This window comes from Rhinoraja longicauda, chromosome 23, assembly GCF_053455715.1.
Source record: "Rhinoraja longicauda isolate Sanriku21f chromosome 23, sRhiLon1.1, whole genome shotgun sequence".
In the NCBI taxonomy this organism is placed as follows: domain Eukaryota; kingdom Metazoa; phylum Chordata; class Chondrichthyes; order Rajiformes; family Arhynchobatidae; genus Rhinoraja; species Rhinoraja longicauda.
Window position 1 is genome coordinate 31,113,020 of NC_135975.1, and position 13,065 is coordinate 31,126,084.

At 47.2% G+C, this 13,065-nt stretch overlaps 1 protein-coding gene across 1 annotated transcript in view; it reads right to left on the reverse strand.

Annotated features, from left to right (window-relative positions):
• LOC144604991 (ATP-binding cassette sub-family C member 9-like) overlaps positions 1–13,065 on the reverse strand; it is a 184,099-nt gene that overhangs the window by 107,197 nt on the left and 63,837 nt on the right. Inside the window, exons 8-10 of the mRNA XM_078419986.1 lie at positions 10,004–10,066; positions 7,876–8,040; positions 1,465–1,620 (exon numbers count right to left, since the gene is read on the reverse strand). Of these exons, the coding sequence (XP_078276112.1) occupies positions 1,465–1,620; positions 7,876–8,040; positions 10,004–10,066 (384 nt within the window). The remainder of the gene's footprint in view (positions 1–1,464; positions 1,621–7,875; positions 8,041–10,003; positions 10,067–13,065) is intronic.

Consider the following 13,065-nt stretch of genomic DNA (forward strand, 5'->3'; position numbering starts at 1 on the left):
AAACCAGAGCACCCAGAGAAAAACCCACACAGATCACAGGGAGAACGTACAGACAGCACCCGAAGTCACGATCAAACCAGGGTCTCTGGCGCTGTCAGGCATCAATTCTACCACTACGCCATGGTGCCGCCCTTTAATCTCGTAGCACACCACCCTACCCCCCCCCCCCCCCAAGGACCCCTCCCCAAACATCCCAGAATGCTCCACTGACACCCATTGCCAACTCCCATCTGAAGGGTTGGACCACAATCATTGATGGGGCAACAAAACCCAGTGAGAATCTCTGCAAATCTAAACTACGGCTGGACATAGAACACATAGAATATAGAACAACATAGCACAGCAACAGGCTCTGCGGACCAGAATACCTGTGCTGAACATGATGCCAAGATGATGTAGTCTCATCTGCAATGTATGTTAGTAAGGTCCACTGGTTTATTTGTAGACTAAAAGATGCTAGTGCATATATCGATTAAAAATTAAACTCCATTTATCAATGTATTTTTCCATCAATACCCCATAAATTATCCCTGTTGCATAAGGAGTAGATGAGAAAGTGGGATTACATAGAACCAGTATGAACAGGCGATCAAAGGTGTGCAAAAGGGTCTGTTTTCATGCTGTATCTCTAAACTCCAAACTAAACTGAGCCAAACTTCCAATTTAATAAAGTAATATTATGGGTTGCACAGAGGCGCAGCTGTCAGAGCTGTTGCTCACAGCGCCAGAGACCTGGGCTCCATCCTCATTTTAGGTGCTGTCTTTGTGGAGTTTGCATGTTCTCCCTGCGACCTCCTGGGTTTCCTTCTGGTGCTCCAGTTTTGTCCTACATCCTGAAGACGCATGGGGCTGTAGGCCAATTGCCCTCTGCAATGTAAAGTTGCCCCACTTGTGTCGGGAGTTGATGAGAAAGAGGCATAACACAGAACCTGTGCGAACGAGTGACCAATGGTTGGTGTGGACTCGGTGAGCTGAAGGGCCAGTTTCAATGCTGCATCTCTAAACTAAACTAAACTAATAAGTATAAAACTAGTTTCAATTCTAGGATTGAATTCTGGGTGGCATGGTGGCGCAGCAGCAGAATTGATGCCTTACAGAGCCAGGGACCCGGACTCGAGTCTGACTAAGGGTGCTCGTCTGTACGGAGTTTGTACCTTCTCCCCGTGACCTGCTTGGGTTTTCTCCAAGATCTTCGGTTTCCTCCAACACTCCAAAGACGGACAGGTATGTAGATTAATTGGCTTCGGTAAAATTGTAAATGGTCCCTCGTGCGTGTAGGGTAGTGTTAATGTGCAGGGATCGCTGGGCGGCGCGGACTCGGTGGGCTGAAGGGCCTGTTTCCGCGCTGTATCCCTAAACTAAATGTGAAGATCTAGTTTTTAACCTTTTCGAGATGACAGTACACTATATCAGCCTGTGCCATCACAAGTGAAGCACTGGTAAGATCTCGAAAGAGTACTGTACCTGGACTGGCATGGCCCAAAGATTAGGGCAAAGAAACAGGAACCACATCAGCTGGTTGGTTTCAATGGCAACGAGATTATTGATTTGGCCCAAAGTCATCTCTCCCATTGACATATTGGAGGTGGAGAGACACAGAATCTTATTGTAGATCATAGCCTAAAGGGGAACAAAAAACTGTTAATGTTGTTGAAGAAAATGTTAATTCAGGTGCAAATAAAGAACTATAATTTACACCTTTGGTACAATGGCCTTCAGCAGTCCGGGTATTAATCAGACGTTGGGAGGGGCAAAAGGATTATTCTACTGGGAGATGATACCTTGATGGGCCATTTATTCACAAAATGCTGGAGTAACTCAGCAGGTCAGACAGCATCTCAGGAGAGAAGGAATGGGTGGCGTTTCGGGTCGAGACCCTTCTTCAGACTGATGTCAGGGGGGCGGGACAAAGGAAGGATATAGGTGGAGACAGGAAGATAGAGGGAGATCTGGGAAGAGGGAGGGGGAGGGGAGCCTCATCTATTGCATCCGCTGCTCCAGATGTCAACTTATTTACATCGGCGAAACCAAACGCAGGCTCGGCGATCGCTTCGCTCAACACCTGCGCTCGGTCCGCGTTAACCAATCTGATCTCCCGGTGGCTGAGCACTTCAACTCTCCCTCCCACTCCCAGTCTGGCCCTTCTGTCATGGGCCTCCTCCAGTGCCACAGTGAGGTCCACTGGAAATTGGAGGAACAGCACCTCATATTTCGCCTGGGCAGCTTGCAGCCCAATGGTATGAACATTGACTTCTCCAACTTTAGATTGTCCTTCTATCCCTCTCTTCCCCTCCCCTTCCCAGTTCTCCCTCTATCTTCCTGTCTCCACCTATATCCTTCCTTTGTCCCGCCCCCCTGACATCAGTCTGAAGAAAGATCTCGACCCGAAACGTCACCCATTCCTTCTCTCCTGAGATGCTGCCTGACCTGTTGAGTTACTCCAGCATTTGGTGAATAAATACCTTCGATTTGTACCAGCATCTGCAGTTATTTTCTTACACCATGATGGGCCAAATGGCCTCCTTCTATGTCGCACCAAGTAAGACTATTGTTAGTCTTACCAGGAATGTCAAAGTTAGAATGAACAAGCAGAAATTTGGTGAATAGGTTGGGCCCATGGGAAATTGGAAAATTCTTTTTCACATGAAATCATTTAGTAATGATGGAAATTCCCATCTCGCATATTCGTCCTTTAATTTTCAAAGAAACTTTTCCGATGTTTATCATTGGTTTATTGTTATCATGTATAGCACCATTCAGAGACATGGTTTTGTTTGCATGATATCCAATTAAAGCAGATAAACTATACATGACTATAGTGGGTAGAGTCGTTGCCTCACAGTGCCAGAGACCCGGTTTCGATCCTTCCAAAGATGTGCGGGCTTGCAGGTAAATTGGCCTCTGTAAAAATTGCCCCTAGTGTGTAGGGGGTGGATGAGAAAGTGGTGTGACATAGAACTAGTGTGAACGGAAGATCGATGGTCGGCGTGGACTCGGTGAGCCGAGTCCCTGTTTTCATGCTGTATCTCTAAACTAAATATAACCGGTTCATACACAACCACAGCAGGTAGAGCAAAGAGGAAAAGAACAGAGTGGAGAATATAGTTTTTCAGCATTGTTGCGTAACAGTTCCAGAGAAAAAGACCAATGACCACAATGAGCTAGGTTGGACGTGGCGGCACGATGGCGCAGTGGTAGAGTTGCTGCCTTACAGCGCCAGACACTCGGGTTCGATCCTGACTACGGCGGCTGTCTGTGCAGACTTTGTACATTCTCCCAGTGACCTGCGTGGGTTTTCTCTGGATGCTCCGGTTTCCTCCCACACTTCAAAGATGTACAGGTTTGTAGGCTAATTGGCTTGGTGAAATTGTAAATTGTCCCCGGTGCTGAGGGTAGCGTTAGTGTGCGGGGATCGCTGGCTGGCGCGGACACGGTGGGCCGAAGGGCCTGTTTCCGTGCTGTATCTCTAAACTAAACTAAAATTAAATTAAACATACCCATTTGTGCAAGAGTTCCCTCCCATACCGATAAGAAAACATAATTGGAGGGAAATACACATTTTAAGGCACGAGAGAGCATTCTTATTCTTAAATATGGGGCGGCACAGTGGTAGAGCTGCTGCCTTACAGTGCCAAAGACCCGAGTTCGATCCTGACTATAGGTGCTGTCTGGACAGAGTTTGTACATTTTCCCTGTGACCGCCTGGGTTTTCTCCGGGTGCTCTGGTTTCCTACCACATTCCAAAGACGTGCAGGTTTGTACGTGGATTGGCTTCTAGTGAACAGGAGGGACTAGTGATCATTCATCGGTGGACTCGGTGTGCTGAGTCCCCACACTGTATCCCTGAAACTAAAACTAAAACTAAAATGACAATGTGTTGGGAATTAGCCAAGCATTAAATGTAGCAACAAGTGGAATGCCTTCAACATAGGAACGTGTCCCAAGGCACTTTACAGGAGCTTAATCAGAGAGAAGTTGACTCTGAGCCAAAGGGGAAGATTGTGAAAGTGGATAATTAAATTGTTCACCAGACATACAGTAGATTAATATTTTGAGCCCTAGGGCAACATTACTCAAACAGATGAATGGCTGGTATCACAATACGGTTTGCAGGATCATGTTACATCCATTTTGGCTCCTCCATTTCACAGATTCGAAGAGTATTTGCACTTCAACAGCATCCATTAGCTTCAAAGTGTTTTGGTCATAAAAGGCCCTATCTAGTTTCAAGATCATTTGTTCAAGAAAGGAAGAGAGATGGAGCAGTTTGATAAAGAAGGCTTTTGGCACATTGGCCTTCATTAGTCAGGGTATTGAGTATAGAAGTTGGAATAAACACAAAGTGCTGGAGTAACTCAGCGGGTCAGGCAGCATCTCTGGAGAGAAAGGATAAGTGACGTTTCGGGTTGGAACCCTTCTTCCCGACCCGAAATGTTAACCATTGTTTTTCTTCAGAGATGCTGCCTGACCTGCTGAGTTACTCCAGCACTTTGTGCCCATTATCGGTACAAACCAGCATCTGCAGTTTCTTCCTACACATGTACACTCCGGTCACGGTGGTGCAGCGGTAGAGTTGCTGCCTTACAGCGAATGTAGCGCCGGAGACCCGGGTTCGATCCCGACTACGGGTGCTGTCTGTACGGAGTTTGTACGTTCTCCCCGTGACCTGCGTGGGTTTTCTCCGAGATCTTCCGTTTCATCCCACACTCCAAAGACGTACAGGTTTGTAGATTAATTGGCTTGGTTAATGTAAAAATTGTCCCTAATGTGTGTAGGTTAGTGTTAGTGTGCGGGGATCGCTGGTCGGCGCGGACCCGGTGGGCCGAAGGGCCTGTTTCTGCGCTGTATCTCTAAACTAAAACATAGAAGTTGGGATGTAATGTTACAGTTGTGCAAGACATTGGTGATGCTGTATTTGGATTATTGTGTTCGATTTTGGTCAACCTGTTGTAGGAAGGATGTCAGTAAGCTGGAAAAAGTGCAGAAAATATTTACAAGGATGATGCCAGGACTTGTAGGCCTGAGCTACAGGGAAAAGTTGGGCAGGCAAGGACTTTATTCCTTGAATCGCAAGAGGTTCAGGTGTTGATCTTATAGAGGTGTATAAAACCAGGAGAAGAATTGATAGGGTGAATACACCCAGAATATTTTACCCAGGGTTGGTGAATCAAGAACCAGAGGACATAGATTTAAGTGAGAGGGGCAAGGTGTAACAAGAACCTTTTCACTCAGAGTGTTGTGGTTATATGGAACAGGCTGCCAGGGGAGGTAGACACGAGATGCTGGAGTAACTCAGCGGGTCAGGCAGCATCTCTGGAGAGAAGGAATGGGTGACGTTTTGGGTCGAGACCCTTCTTTGTTGAGGCAGGTACTAGAACACCATTTATAAGGCACTGTGACATAAGCAGATTGGAAAGGTTTGGAGAGATTTGGGCCTAATGCGGGCAATGTGGGACTAATGTGGGCGGCACGGTGGCGCAGCGGTAGAGTTGCTGCCTTACAGCGAATGCAGCGCCGGAGACTCAGGTTCGATCCTGACTACGGGTGCTGTACTGTACGGAATTTGTACGTTCTCCCCGTGACCGCGTGGGTTTTCTCCGAGATCTTCGGATCTCCCACACTCCAAAGACGTATAGGTTTGTAGGTTAATTGGCTTGGTAGAAATGTAAATTGTCATAGGAACATAGAAAATAGGTGCAGGAGGAGGCCATACGGCCCTTCGAGCCAACACCGCCATTCATTGTGATCATGGCTGATCGTCCACAATCAATAACCCGTGCCTGCCTTCTCCCCATATCCCTTGATTCCACTAGCCCCTAGAGCTCTATCTTACTCTCTCTTAAATCCATCCAGTGATTTGACTTCCACTGCCCTCTGTGGCAGAGAATTCCACAAATTCACAACTCTCTGGGTGAAAAAGTTCCTTTTCACCTCAGTTTTAAATGGCCTCCCCTTTATTCTAGGACTGTGGCCCCTGGTTCTGGACTCCCCCAACATTGGGAACATTTTTCCTGCATCTAGCTTGTCCAGTCCTTTTATAATTTTGTATGTCTCTATAAGATCCCCTCTCATTCTTCTAAACTCCAGTGAATACAAGCCTAGTGTCCCTAGTGTGTGTTGTAGGGTAGTGTTAATGTGCAGGGATCGCTGGTCAGCGCGGACTCAGTGGGATGAAGGGCCTGTTTCCGAACTGCATCTCTAAAACTAAAACTAGACTTCAGCAAACTTAACATCAGCTGAGAGTTGAAAGTGGAATCGGAAAGTAACCAACAAACAATAAGTGCAGTTTTATGAAGAAGTACGATTTGATGAGACAGCTACACTTAGCACCATCTCAGGGCATCCAGAAGCACAACTAGGCTGCAGAACAGCCTTGGGCAGCAGAGTGGTGCAGAAGTAGAGTTGCTGCCTTACAGCGCTAGAGATCCTGATTCAATCCTGACTACGGGTGCTGCCTGACTGGAGTTTGTACGTTCTCCACGTGACTGCGTGGGTTTTCTCCGGGTGCGCCGGTTTCCTCCCACATTCCAAAGACGTGCAGGTTTGAAGATGAATTGGCTTCCGTAAATTGTAAACTGTCCCTAGTGCGAGGATAGTGCGAGTGTACAGGGTGGGTGCTGGTTGGGCTTATACCAGCATCGGCAGTTCCTGGTTTCTATGTTTTGCCTGCTCCACTGAGAAATCTCCTCAAGGTTACCTAGAGTCTGAAGAAGGGTCGTGACCGAAACGTGAGCTGTTCTTGTTCTCCAGGGATGCTCCCTAACCTGCTCTAGCGCATTGCGTTTCTGTCTCCCTTTAAACTTTGCAGAAGGGTCTCGACCCGAAATGTCACCTGTTCCTTTTCTCCAGAGATGCTGCCTGACCCACTGAGTTACTCCAACCTTTTGTGCCTGTCTTCGGTTTAAATCAGCATCCCTACACACATTCCTATGCATAGTTTTGCACAAGTAAATGTGCTCAAAAGCACATCTACTGACTCATTTTATATCCATTTATTACAAATGGGATGATTTTGGAGGCTGACAACCAAGACACATTATGTTGAGCTCTTGACTGGGGAGGTATTTGCAGTTAATCATGACTGAATCTCACGTTTATACTGGTAACATTCACCTTTCAACCAACAGCAAAAACTTGATCATTATCCACAAGCTGTTTTGAACTTGGTGAAAGGATTTCAAAAGTGTTTAGAGTTTAGAGTGAGATGCAGCATGGAACCAGGCCCTTCGGCCCACTGAGTCCACGCCGACCATCGATCACCTCGTACACTAATCGATTTATTCACAAAATGCTGGAGTAACTCAGCAGGTCGGGCAGCATCTCGGGAGAGAAGGAATGGGTGACGTTTCGGGTCGAGAACCTTCTTCAAAATACACCTCGTACACTAATCCATGTTATCCCACTTTGGCATCATAGGCATTCGGGGCAAATTTACAGAAGCCAATCAACCTACAAACCTGCACGATTTTAGGACGTGGGAGAAAACCGGAGCACCTGGAGATAACCTCCGCCCGTGGGTCACAGGGCGAAGGTGCAGATTCCACACACAGACAGCGCCCGTAGTCAGGATCGAACCCGGGTCTCTGGTGCTGTGAGGCAGCAACTCTACCAGCTGCGCCACTGGCCCGCAGTCTCTTGATCGACTGCGAAGCAAAGGCGGACGTGTGAATCCACACAACTCACTGTGAAGCACTGCAGAAAGGACTAGTTAAATATCTGGACGATTACACTGCTAATCTTATTTGCAGCAGTTCTCCAAATTGAGCGGCAGAATGTTATTAAAACGATGAGCCTTGAAGATAAAGCAGAATTATCGCACAAAGTGAGCAACAATAAACAGGGAAACATTGAAGTCCGTTTCGCTTTCTTACGCACCAGTAAGGCTCCACGTAAATTGATCCCGGTTTCAATGGCCACATAGTATGAGGCTTGTAAAAATGTTCTCTGCAGAATGAGTGCGAGAAAGAGTAACACTGCCAAGACATACGCGTTCTCCAAGAATTCCTTCGACGACAGAAAATAGACGCCCAGACATTTTACCTATAAAAGGAAAGATCACAGGCGATGGTAAAAAAGTTAGCTATTACCTTACAGTCTCATGTGCGCTGGACATGTGCAAAGTATTAAGTGAATCCTCTGCCAGAGATTAAATCCCATTTATTTATTTTAATAAGGATAATGTTTTAAACAGGGAAGATTAACTATCTAAGTTACGCGCCCTTTTCAAAGTAGACACGGGGAACTGCAGAGGCTGGTTTACAACAAAAAAATGGAACAAAGTGCTGGATTAACAGCGGGTCACGCAGCAGCTCTGGAGGACATGAATAGGTGACATTTTGCGTCCGGGCCCTTCTTCAGACTGATTACAGTAGTGGGGGAGAAAGCTGGAAGGAAGGTGGGGGCGGTACAAAGCCCAGCAAATGGGCGGCATGGTGGCGCAGTGGTGGAGTTGCTCCCTTATTAGCGCTTGCAACGCCAGACACCCGGGTTCAATCCCGACTACGCATGGTTTACACAAAAGGACACAAAGTGTCGGAGTAACTCAGCAGACCAGCCATCCCAGCACATTAACACTATCCTACACACTTAAGGGACAATTTACAATTATACCGAGCCAATTAGCCTTCAAACCTGTACGTCTTTAGAGTGTGGGAGGAAACCGAAGGTCTCAGAGAAAATCCACGCAGGTCACGGGGAGAACGTACAAACTCCGTACAGACAGCACCCGTAGTCGGGATCGAACACGGGCCTCCGGCGCTGCAAGCGCTGTAAGGCAGCAACTCTACCGCTGCGCCACTTCAACCAGACTTTGAATGGATAAAGTAATTCAACAAGACTTGCTAGGAAGTATATAATGACTTGGAATGTTACTAAAATTAAAAAATAAAGGGCGGAAATTTAAAATAAAAACAGAAAAAAATATCAGAGATACTCAGCGGGTCAGAAGGCATCTGCAGGAAGAATAAAATCAATGGTTCATGACAAAAGGCCAGATGTAGGATCTCTGACCAGAAAGATCCACAGTGGGGGCGGCATGGTGGCGCAGCTGGTAGAGTTGCCACCTCACAGCACCAGAGACCCAGGTTCGATCCTGACCACGGGTGCTGTCTGCGTGGAGTTTGCACGTTCAACCTGTGACCGCTTGGGTTTCTTCAGGGTGTTCCGGTTTCTTCCCACATCTCAAATGTGAGTTAATGGCCCTCTGTAAATTGCCCCCTAGTGTGTGGGGAGTGAATGGGAAAGTGGGATAAAATAGAACGAGTATGAAAGGGTGATCGATGGTCGGCATGGACTTGGTGGGCTGAAGGGCCTATTTCCACGTTGTATCTCTAAACTAAGCTAAGCACTACATTTCTTGTTCAAAAGATGCTGCCTGACCTGCTGACTGTTTCTAGTATTTTCTTTTTTTCATCCACAAATCTTCGGACTGATTGATTGAAAGGCACGGCATGGAAACTGGCCCTTTGATTTGCCCCTCCTCTCTTCGTGTTTTCTATTCCCCATCCACCCCCTATAATCCATCTGAAGAAGGGTCCCGACTTGAAACCTATCCATGTTCACCATGGATGTTGCCTCACCCGCTGAGAGTTACTCCGGCACTTTGGGCCTTCTTTTGTAAACTCCTTGTGTCTTTTTCTGACACATCCTACTCCACAAATAGATTTAGGGAGTGTTTAGATTACAAGGCATAGCTAGCAGGTGTAAAGATAAACGTAGCATGTGTCAGAAAAAGACACCAAGTGCTGGAGAAAACTCAGTGAGTCAGGCAGCATCTCTGGACAGGTATCCCTTATCCATAGATGCTGCCTGACCTGCTGTTACTCCAGCACTTTGTGTCTTTTTTTGTAAACCAGCATCTGCAGTTCCATTGTTTCTATGTAGGAGATGATGGCTTTCCTGGAGCTATGACGTCTCATGGACCAGAACCTGCTCATTTACCCATTGTGTGTAAAAGTCCTAAATTACATTCAGAACAGACGTGAAGAGGACTACTTTTACTTACTTTGCCAATCTGATTCTCTGCCATGCTAACTTCTTCCAGATCTTTGTCAATCGTTCCGTTAACCTGAGGGAAGTCAGATTTTAAGTGCTTCGTTTCTACAGTTAAGCAGTACATTGTTTAAAAGATACGTGTGATCCACATGTGAGTATTATGCTCTCAGTTCTCCAATGTTAATGTTCTGAATAAACGGCTTCAGGACATTTCTAAATGAAGTTCAACTTTGTTTTAGTTTATGTTTGGACAGGTTCAAAGTCAGGGTTGGGGAGCAGCATTTAAAATTGAATCAAGTCTTTCACAGGCAGGTGGCCAATTGAGAGAGTTGGAAAACTGAAGTGGGGATTGGGGAGAGAGCATTAATTATACTTTAGTTTTTTAGACTTTAGACTTTGGAGATACAGCGTGGAAACAGGCCCTTCGGCTCACCAAGTCCGTGCCCGCCAGCGATCGCCCCGCACACTGGCACTATCCTACACCCTATGCCAATTTACAGAAACCAATTAACCTACTAGCCTGTCCGTCTTTGGAATGTGGGAGGCAACCATGATCAGCCATGATCATATTGAATGGCGGTACAGGCTCGAAGGGCCGAATGGCCTACTTCTGCACCTATTTTCTATGTTTCTATGTTTCTAACCGGAGCACCCGAATAAAAAACGCACACTGACATAGGGAGAATGTACAAACACCGTACAAACACCGTACAGACACCACCGGAGTCAGGATCAAACCCCTGGCCTCTGGCCCTAAAAGTCAGCAACTCTACCGCTGCTCACCACCTCCAACGGGATCCCACTACTGGCCACATCTTCCCATCTCCTCCCCTTTCTGCTTTCCGCAGAGACCGTTCCCTCCGTAACTCCCTTGTCCACTCGTCCCTTCCCACCCAAACCACCCCAACCCCGGGCACTTTCCACTGCAACCGCACGAGATGCAACACCTGTCCCTTTACCTCCCCCCTCGACTCCATCCAAGGACCCCAACAGTCTTTTCAGGTGAGGCAGAGATTCACTTGCACCTCCTCCAACCCCATCTATTGCACCCACTATTCCAGGTGTGGACTGCTATACATCAGCGAGACCAAGCGCAGGCTCGGCGATCGTTTCGTTGAACACCGCTCAGTCTGCCTAAACCTACCTGATCTCCCGGTTGCTCAGCACGTTAACTCCCCCCTCCCATTCCCACTCTGACCTTTCTATCCTGGGCCTCCATTGTCAGGAACGGCACCTCATTTTTCTCTTGGAGTGCTTACATCCCAGCGGTATGAACATTGACTTCTCTAACTTCAAGTAGCCCTTGCTTTTCCGCTCTCTCCATCCCCTACCCCTTCACATTTCTCCGACCAATCTAAATGGCCCCGATATCATTTTATCTCTGTTTACTTTTTAAAATTGTTCCTAGTGGGGTGTAGGATGGTGTTAATGTGCGGGGATCGCTGGGTGGCACGGACCCGGTGGGCCGAAGGGCCTGTTTCTGCGCTGTATCTCTAAATCTAATAAAATCTAAAATCTACTTTGGTGTCCCTTCTCCTAGCTAACAATGGTCTATTTTACATTCTCCTTGACCTTTATCTCTTCTGATGTCTCGTTTTCACTCATTACCCTTCCTTATCTCTGTGTCTCCCTCTCCCCTGACTCTCAGTCTGAAGAAGGGTCCCGACCCGAAACGTCACCTATTCCTTCTATCCAGAGATGCTGCCTGACCTGCTGAGTTACTCCAGCATTTTGTGTCCACCTTCAGTGTAAACCAGCATCTGCAGTTCCCTCCGACACAACTCTATTGCTGCACCACTGTGTCACCCTAAAAGGCAGCGAAAAGTGCCTTTAAGTTTTTGGTGTCATGGTGAATAGTTAGAAATTGGTGTGTGAATGAAAAGGAAGCATGATTTCCTTCATGCTCTCATATTCCCTACTATTATCATGGAAATGTGCAGGAGATTCTGGGAAAGATAAAATATTCTCAGAGTTAGTGGGGGGGTGGGGGGGGGGCAAGGTGGTGCAACGTTGCAGTGGAATTCTCGGCCTCAGAAGGCAGTGGAGGCCAATTCTCTGAATGCATTCAAGAGAGAGCTGGATAGAGCTCTTAAGGATAGCGGAGTCAGGGGGTATGGGGAGAAGGCAGGAACGGGGTACTGATTGAGAATGATCAGCCATGATCACATTGAATGGTGGTGTTGGCTCGAAGGGCCGAATGGCCTCCTCCTGCACCTATTGTCTACAGTTGTTGCCTCACAGCTCCAGTGACCTGAGGTTGATCCTGACCACAAGTGCTGTCTGTGCGTAGTTTGTACGTTCTCCCTGTGACCGCGTGGGTTTTCACCGGGTGCTCCGGTTTCCTCCCACATTCCAAAGACATGCAGGTTTGTAGGTTAATTGGCCTCTGCAAATTGCCCCTCGTGTGTGAGATTTGAAAGGGGGGTAAAATAGAGCTGATGTACGGGTGGTCGATGGTCAGCGAGGACTCGGTGGGCCGAAGGACCTGAGAGGCAGCAGCTCTATCAGCTGCGCCACCCTAAGAGGACATAACTGATGAATTATTCCAAAACGTAAAATCTGCACATAACCATTGTTTTGTGAGCGATAAAGGTGAAAGGCAGATGTGCTGTGTATCAGTTACATCCTCTTAGGGTGGCACAGCTGATAGAGCAGCCGCCTCAGCACCAAAGACCCAGGTTTGATCTTAACCTTTAGTGCTGTCTGTGCTGTTTTGCCCATACCGACCAAGATGCCCCATCTACACTAGTCCCACCTGCCGGATTTGGCCCATATCCCTCCAAACCTTTCCCATTCATGTACCTGTCCAAATGACATAAATGTTGTTATAGTATCTGCCTCAACTACCTCCTTCGGCGGCTCATTTCATGTGCCCACCGTCCTTTGTGTGAAAAAGTTGCCGCTCAGGTTCCTATTAAATCATTCCCCTCCCACCTTGAACCTATGTCCTCTGGTTCTTGATTTCCCCTACTCTGTGCATTCACCTTATCTATCCCCCTCATGATTTTATACACCTCCAAAAGATCACCTCAGCCTCGTGCTCCATAGAAAACAGACCTACCCTGCCCATCC